The 8,592-nt window shown below is 41.3% G+C and overlaps 1 protein-coding gene across 3 annotated transcripts; it reads right to left on the minus strand.

Moving 5' to 3' along the window:
- Positions 1-1,606: 1,606 nt before the first annotated feature.
- LOC310773983 (GTPase IMAP family member 7-like) lies at positions 1,607-7,783 on the minus strand. 3 transcript variants are annotated; one of them, XR_014552568.1, is made up of 3 exons: positions 7,653-7,783; positions 2,264-4,151; positions 1,607-2,225 (listed from the first exon to the last, which is right to left on the minus strand). XR_014552568.1 is itself a non-coding variant. In XM_083634028.1 (2 exons), the coding sequence occupies exons 1-2, from the start codon at positions 7,672-7,674 to the stop codon at positions 3,184-3,186; spliced, it is 990 nt and encodes a 329-aa protein (XP_083490154.1). In that variant the 5' UTR covers positions 7,675-7,783; the 3' UTR covers positions 1,607-3,183. The 3 variants fall into 3 exon arrangements, 2 of the variants coding, with proteins under 2 accessions (XP_083490154.1, XP_083490155.1); XM_083634028.1 differs by having other exon boundaries at positions 1,607-4,151; XM_083634029.1 differs by having other exon boundaries at positions 1,607-4,170; positions 7,653-7,711.
- Positions 7,784-8,592: the final 809 nt, after the last annotated feature.

Genomic DNA, 8,592 nt, shown 5'->3' on the forward strand with positions numbered 1-8,592 from the left:
TGACCCTCTTGGTAAAAACGTCATTTCTCTTTCAACTTCAGCCTTCAGGTCCTGCATCCTTTGTCGCTCTTCTGCTTTCAGCTCCTTTAAAAGCTTTCGCTGTTCTTTGTTTCTCGTGCTTTTTGCTTTTCTGAACATCTTTGTGGTGTAGTGGCCCCCGCCATTATCCATCGCCATCTTGTCAATTTGATCAAGGAGCTGGTTGATCTGTGAGTGGTCCTTCACTTCATTGTTGAAGACGTGATATCGCCCGTGGCATGTCTGAATGATGTCTTTCAGGTCTTCACTCTGTGAAACAAAGTCTTCAATTGTTTTTGTCTTCAGTTTGTCTCCATGAGTGAACAACACCATGGAGTATTTTGCCGACTCTTCACCAAAAGTGGTTTGAATCATCTTGACTGTTTCTTTCTCCTCCTGTGTGAACCTGCCCAGCTGAAGAACGACCAGGAAGGCATGAGGACCGGGAGCAGACAGAGAGATGCACATCTTGATCCTCTTCAACACTTCCTCTTGGGTAAAGTTTGTGTCAAACAGCCCTGGAGTATCGATAACGGCAACCTTTCGTCCTCCCACCTCCCCCTTGGCTTTCTTGCATTCAGATGTCTGGGAAGTCGGAGACAGTTCAGACTCAAAAGCTTCTCTTCCCAATATGGTGTTTCCTGCTGCACTCTTCCCTACTCCGGTCTTCCCAACCAAAATTATTCTGAGTGCATCAGTCTTCCTAGACCCTGTAAAGATAAAACATGCCACAATCTTTTTTTTATGATTTTACACTGCTACTGCCGAACCTCAGATTGTAGGTTAGTAAAGATATTGTATCGTACATCACAGTGCAAGGTGCCTGACATTTACCTGACATTTACCTTTACCTAGAATGTCAAGCAGTTAACATGGTAAGAATCCAGATAGAAAGGCCTTCACAGTGGGCATCTACAGTAGTAATAGCCATACTGCTGAGTTATTTTAGTGATGTCAATCCACTCAAGCAACTTTCTTTAGACTTTCCAGCCCTCAATCCATTATCCTAGACATATAATAATCACAATAATCATCAGCAGCATCTTTATTTACATAGTACTGTTCAAAACGGTTACAAGGTGCTTTACAAAAGAAATAAGATTGACAGCAAAGGCAATAAAAGCAGGGTAGAAACTATAAAAGCAAGGCAAGAACCATGGGAGGTCAAAAACAATTAGTAAAACTCCTTACACACCGGGGGCGATTTTTCTTCTTCATGCGATTAATTCGCACGTCAATAGTATTTTTCAAACCCTTAAAGGAACACTCCGCCCATTTTCAACCAGCTTTGTATCATTAGAACATCAGTAGTATATCAGAAAACTGTAAACGGTTTTGAAGTCTGTCATTTAATTTGACAGTTATTGAGTGTTAAAGTGTGGACCAGTGACATCACTGGTCCACACTAACTCAAATTTCTAACTCATTAACTCAAATCAACTCTCAATAACTGTCAAACTATTCATCATTCATCTAGTTTGACAGTTATTGAGAGTTGATTTGAGTTAATGAGTTATTAATTTGAGTTAGTGTGGACCAGTGACATCACTGGTCCACACTAACTCAAATTAATAAAATTAACTGGTCCACACTTTAACACTCAATAACTGTCAAATTAAATGACAGACTTCAAAACAGTTTACAGTTTTCTGATATACTACTGATGTTCTAATGATACAAAGCTGGTTGAAAATGGGCAGAGTGTTCCTTTAATTAATGCACCCTTATTGAAAAGTGTTACACATTAGCTAACATTAATTGATGGTTATGATTATTAAGTATTAACTAAGTATTAATTAACCCTTAATTAATGTACCCTTATTATAAAGTGTTACATCAGTCTGCGGGAAGGAAGGGGAAGTGTGAATATATAAACATTGGTTGACTTTTTACAGATATAAAAAAATGAAATATTCATCAGTTGAAATAAACAAGATGTGTCAAAGCTCAAATACACACACACACACACACACACACACACACACACACACACACACACACACACCTACAAGCTAGATTTACATTGACCATTGACAGACACTATTTAATTCATGGTGATTTGATTGATGTAACTGGGTGGGCTCAAGATGACCTTCTGAACAATGGAAGGTTATGTCCAATTTGAAGCTGAAAATAAGATGGGGCCTAGAATTGAACCCTGTGGGCCTCCACTGTGATGTCTGCTGATGATGAGTTACCCTGTGGGCCTCCACTGTGATGTCTGCTGATGAGTTACCCTGTGGGCCTCCACTGTGATGTCTGCTGATGATGAGTTGCCTTTGTTGACTGAAAGCCCTCTGTTTGAGATATCACAGTTCAACCAGTGAGTTTGTGCATGAGACCACCCAGTTCCTCAGGCAATCTAATAACACATCAATAACACCACAGTCTTCAGTATTGAAGGCAACAATGAGATCTAAAGGAATTCAAATTGAACATTCCCACGTATCTGCTGCTAAAAGAAAGTTGTTGGTCATGCGACCAGCCTCTGTGCTGCTGAACCAAATTGCAATTTCTCAAAGATATTTTGTTGGGTTGATACAAGGTTACTAAAAAACCTTAGGTTGGCTTGTAGTTTGCAGGAGACATGCGTTCATGAAGAGGAATGTTCAAAATCCACCTAGACAGTTTTACATAATTTATTGAGAGGCTTATGTACACAAAGATCAATATTCTATTGCAATAAAACATATTTTTTAAATCATGTTATTCAATATTCACTCAGTATTAGTATTCATTGTCAAACCAAGAAATTGTTAAAGATGTAGAATAATACAAGTTAAATTGTTACACATCGTGAAAACGTGATCACAGTGTCATGTGTCATATAAATTAGCATCTGTATACTAAGGGTTTACATATTTGCAGTTGCAGATTAAGCAAATTAAAGCTGCAGTAGACAGTTTTAAACAACATCAATGGAATGTTAACCATAACAACATAGTAGAGAGTAGAACTTGAATAACGCGTGTTTGTGTGCTGTGATTTGCTCGTTAGATTAGTTGTTAGTTGCTAGTTAGATTGGTTGTTTTTTTGTCACCCACAACCAAAATTCCAAAATTATAATGAAATAATGCTGCCTACTGCAGCTTTAATGAAGCAGCCTTGTAGCATGACTTCAGCAACAACAAAATCAGTCAATCATTAGGATTGAACTGTATATCCTTATTGCACGTTGCATTTATCTGAGATTTGAATTGTGACTGCACCAATGACAGCTCCAAGAGCTGCTCCAGCTGCTGCTCCTACTACCATGCCAACTGGCCCTCCTGCAATTCCAAGCAAACCTCCAATGGTGGCACCACAAGCTGTTGCTATGATCATTACCGGAGCTGTGACGAAGGCATTTGATCTTTCAGCTTGATCTCTGGCTGTGGCCTCATATCTGAGATGTACAATTTTCTCTTCCCTGTGAAGGGTTTTTCCCACAAATTTGACTCTCAGCTCTCCCAGTTCCTTTTGCCTCTGTTCCTCAGACTCTTTCAGGAGTCTTTCTTTCTCCTTTTCTATGGCTTCTTCTGCTTTCGTGAACATCTCGTTGGTGTAGTGGCCCCCGCCATTATCCATCGCCATCTTGTCAATTTTATCAAGGAGCCGGTTGATCTGTGAGTGGTCCTTCACTTCGTTGTTGAAGACGTGATATCGCCCGTGGCATGTCTGAATGATGTCTTTCAGGTCTTCACTCTGTGAAACAAAGCCTTTAATTGTTGTTGTCTTCAGTTTATCGCCATGAGTGAACAACACCATTGAGTATTTCGCAGACTCTTCACCAAAAGTGGTTTGAATCATCTTGACTGTTTCTTTCTCCTCCTGTGTGAACCTGCCCAGCTGAAGAATGACCAGGAAGGCATGAGGACCAGGAGCAGACAGAGAGATGCACATCTTGATCCTCTTCAACACTTCCTCTTGGGTAAAGTTTGTGTCAAACAGCCCTGGAGTATCGATAACGGCAACCTTTCGTCCTCCCAACTCTCCCTTGGCTTTCTTGCATTCAGATGTCTGGGAAGTCGGAGACAGTTCAGACTCAAAAGCTTCTCTTCCCAATATGGTGTTTCCTGCTGCACTCTTCCCTACTCCGGTCTTCCCAACTAGGACAATCCTCCGTTCATAGGATTCTGGTAAACGTCCAGACCCTGTCATACAAAAATATACCTTTTGTCATACAAAAATATACCTTTTGTCATACAAAAATATACCTTTTGTCATACAGTGCGTGGATACCTTTTGTCATACAGTGCGTGGATGTTAGAAAAGTGAATACTAGTTGCACACCTTGCACTGAAATGCACAAACTTCATGGTTGAGATAAGATTTTTTGCATGTCAGTGCATGTTTTCAATTTCAGGCAGTAGCAAAGTTACAATGACCAGAGGTTAATAATTACATATATGAAATAACAATGAAGCCTATAAATATGTACCAGTATGTTTTATTTCATTTCTCCTCCCCCCCCCCCGATTTATTCTACCGTTTCCTTGTCTTTTACTTTTTACTTTCTGCCATTGTCTGGTTTTGTTTTATTTCCTGTGAAGCACTTTGTCATTGCAATCTGAAAAAGACCTGCTCACAGCATAATTAAATATACGGAGTAAAAATATAAACGCAACACTTTTGTTTTTGCTCAAATGTTTCATGAGTTAAAATAAAGAATTTTTCTATGCACACTAAAAGCTTATTTCTCTCAAATTTGGTTAAAATCCGTGTTGTCTTCTCCTTTCTCCTCCTTAAAATATATATCTTTTTTAAATAATAAAAATAAAATAAATAAAAATCATGTGGGGGGAAGGGTGTCACTCAGAACCTGCAATAGCATTCAGTAGTATGTAAAGCAACACCATTCAGCAAACATGTCCTGGAATATCCCAGAGGAGCCACCGAACTTGCCGTTTAAGTACAGCGACATGGTTATGACGTAGTTACGACATGGGAAGTAGTGTACACTATACATTCAGGCAGTGTCTCGTCATAGACGCGTGTTCAATGGGTCAGCATGGGGGAACTCCTCCCGTTCTTCCCAGGCAGCAGAGTTAGCATTTAGCTGCTAGCCCAGCCCAGGCAGACAGGATCGCGAATTCAACCTCCGCATCTGAACAGACCTCTCCGTCCCTGCTCCTGAATCCCCAATCCTGTAGTTTAGAGCTGCAGCACCTCCTGCTGGTGAGTCAGATCATTGAGATATATTATTGGTTTTCAGACTGTATATATATGGACGTAGCTATCCCATTCAATTTCATTCCTGGCGGAGATCAAACGACGGGTTTTAGTGCGACGGAGAGGGTTGAGAGGGTGGAGCTAGGGGGGCCGTGGGATGAGCACTGATTAGCATAACCTATGGGGGTGATCTTACGTGCTGACAAACAGGCCCACCTTAGCTCACAGTGGCAGCTCCTCAAGCTAGGTCAGACTGCTAACAAGCTAGCTAACAGGCTATGGGCTACATGCAGGCCATCCACCTCTGTTCTCGTTGCTCCGGTCGGGACCGTGAGGCAGTGAAGAGTCATCCCACATTCACGTTACGTTGAGGTAGGCTAAATTAACACAAAACTACAATAAAGGTTTAACCAAAGATTTATCTGTTATTGACATTATAGCTATTATAACATACTAAACATATAAATAGTGGGACATTGCAGAAATATGGCCAGATATTAGTGTCTTGTTTCGCACTGTGTGCAAAGGAGTCCCGGATGACGACGTGCTATTTTAAACTTTTATTTTATTTAGCGGAGCGGGCAGGCAGGTGGACTGTATGACAGGAAGGCAAACTTCACACTGGCTTGACTGACTACTGAAGACACGCCTACACTTGATGTGGACCTATCCCAATCAGTTCTGATCAACATCCAATAGGGGTCAATAGACTCTAGAGCAGTGGTTCTCAAATGGGGGTCCGGGGACCCCCAGGGGTCCGTGGCACTTTGCCAGGGGGTCCGCGAAAAGTTTTCAGGAAAATAAAAATAATATATATATATATTTTTTTTTACGGAAAAATATTGTATGCTTTAAATCTAAAATGCTTCATGGTTTACATTCTAATCTAACAAACCTATGAATTTAAAAGTCAAGCCCAAAATCACAAATCAGAATGAGGGGGTCCCCGGTATATTTTTTATCTTGTAAGGGGTCCTTGGCTGAAAAACATTTGAGAACCTCTGCAATAGAGTATCACATTAACATGTCCTAGGTTTAACCATAGACTGTAAACTCGCCAGTAAACAGGCGAGTTGTAAAAGATATGACCTCCCCCACAGCAGCGTAAGGAGTCAGCCCCGGGCCCCGATGCAAGATGGTCAAACCGGGCCCTGATAGGATGGCGCAGCACACCGCAGCAGTGCTGTGAGCCCGACACCCTGCACCCCACCTCGGCGTGCAGCGGAGTGGAGCCCCGGGCCGGCCGTCTGGAGCTCCTGTGGCGTCGAAAACCGGGTTTCTGAAACTGGGCAGGCACTACTTCACAATTCCCCCCGGAACTGTGTAACACCAGAGAGGCTGACAAGCGCACTCACCCAGTTCGCTGCAATATACAGCAGGGGCCCGGCCGACGCTCGGCCACACACGAGCCGGGCGACCGGGCCCCAAGCACGCCGGGCCCCGATGCAGTCGCGTTCCGCGACTGCAGACGGCTCATGGTAGTGACATCAACATTCAATTCAAGGGCAACAGATCTGGAGCATGTCAAATGCATGCTCCCTCATGACTTGTGACATCTGTGTCACTGTGTTGTGTGATAAAACTGCACATTTTAGAGTGGGCTTTTATTGTGACCAGCCCAAGGCACATGCAATAATCATGACAATCAAGACAAATGTCTCCCATGTGAGACAAATAAAGTGAACCTTGACCTTGATGCTGTTGAATCAGCATCTTGATATGCCACGCCTGTCAGGTGGATGGATTACATCGGCTAAATGCTCACTAACACTGATTTAAACAAAATTTATGAACAAAATATGAGCGAAATAAGCCTTTTGTGTGCTTAGAAAAAGTATTTTATCTTTTATCTCAACTCATTAAAGATGGGAGCAAAAACAATTGTGTTGCATTTAAATTTCATTGAGAAAATGTCTTCCATGTGGTGCATTCAAGGGATTCTTTCCAAAATATTAATAAATCATCATCACTTTTCAACACTCAGTGTATCTATTTTTTATTTTATTTATGTTTTTATTCAACAATTTGTGGGAAAATATGAATACAAGAAAATATCGATTATAATTCTTAAATATACCTTTTTGCATGTATCTTGTTAAGTTGAGGTTAGTGTAATATTTTACCCCTTGTTATCTCACAGCAATAGCGTACACTTTGATATTTCTTGCATGCTACAGATTTGACTACAGTTATTCATTTAACAATACTTTTCGTGTGGAATAAACTAAAACAGAATTAATTTGGCACAGTTGTAAATGTTGTCTGGTTCAACTATATCACTAATTTTCTCAAAGACAACATATAAGACAAAATACAGAGAACATGTGAGATAAAACCAGCACAAATAAATAAATAAACAAATACATAAATAAATGTGTATTGACAGTATTTTGAGAAGAGTTAATGAGGTGAATCACAGCAACTGGAAAGTTGTTTGTGGAAAATTATGTCATCTATCAAAATTATATGTAATGTGATCTTACCTTTGTAGGTTACGACACTCATGTTGAACAGCCGCACTAAGTGGAAAAGGATCCCACTGTTGTGTGTCTTGTGATGTCTCAATGCCGAGTGAATTCTTCTTCACAACTTTAGAAGTCTTACCTCTGCGTGGGTGTCGCCGCTGAAGGACTGGAATTTACCACCACAAGGAAGTGGTGAGGCCGTAATGCTGATAGCCCACAAGCAGAACCAGCTGAGCGAGGCGGAGTGCAGCGTGTCACTGGACCGGCTGGAGCTAAGCTCTCCCAGCCCCCACGCCAAACCTAACCTCCCCCAGACCCTAACCCTGGCCTAAACCTAACCTCTTCCACCCCCCACGCCTAAACCTAAGGTCGGCATTGCGGGTGGTCAGCATAGCGGGTGGACACCAAGGAAGTTCAGTGTGTTTTTGTTCACTGCCACAGAGCATGTCCTATGTTCAAAATCACATGCACCATCATTAAAGTTAGCTCTAGGATTTCAATGTTGTTCTCTTGGGCGGCACCTACATGTGGCAATGAGTGGTAATTGCAGGTGAGATCCAAACAGTGTTGCATAGTGACATTAGTCAGTTTGTTTGGCCATAGTAACCATAGTAACCAGCAGTAACTCTAGCAGAGATCAGAAAGAAACTAGCTTGTTATCCTCCTTCACACAAGAGTTGTCAGGAACCTAATCTGCACAGTGAATCTAGTGTGTTAGCTCCACCCACCCTGTGAACCTACAGACACCAAGTTCATAAAGTTGCAATACTGAAAATGCAAAGGCTTCTATCAATGGGCCATAGGCAAAATCACCATTGTGTTAACTCACTATCAGATAAATATTGAGTTAACAACTATTTATTTACATGATAATCTTTGAGATGATACCGTTTAAATAATATCCCAAACTGTTTTGCCAAGTCAACATTTTGCGAGCTGAGAAAATAACTTTCAGGTA

This window comes from Poromitra crassiceps (assembly GCF_964638095.1).
Source record: "Poromitra crassiceps genome assembly, chromosome: 3".
In the NCBI taxonomy this organism is placed as follows: Eukaryota; Metazoa; Chordata; class Actinopteri; order Beryciformes; family Melamphaidae; genus Poromitra; species Poromitra crassiceps.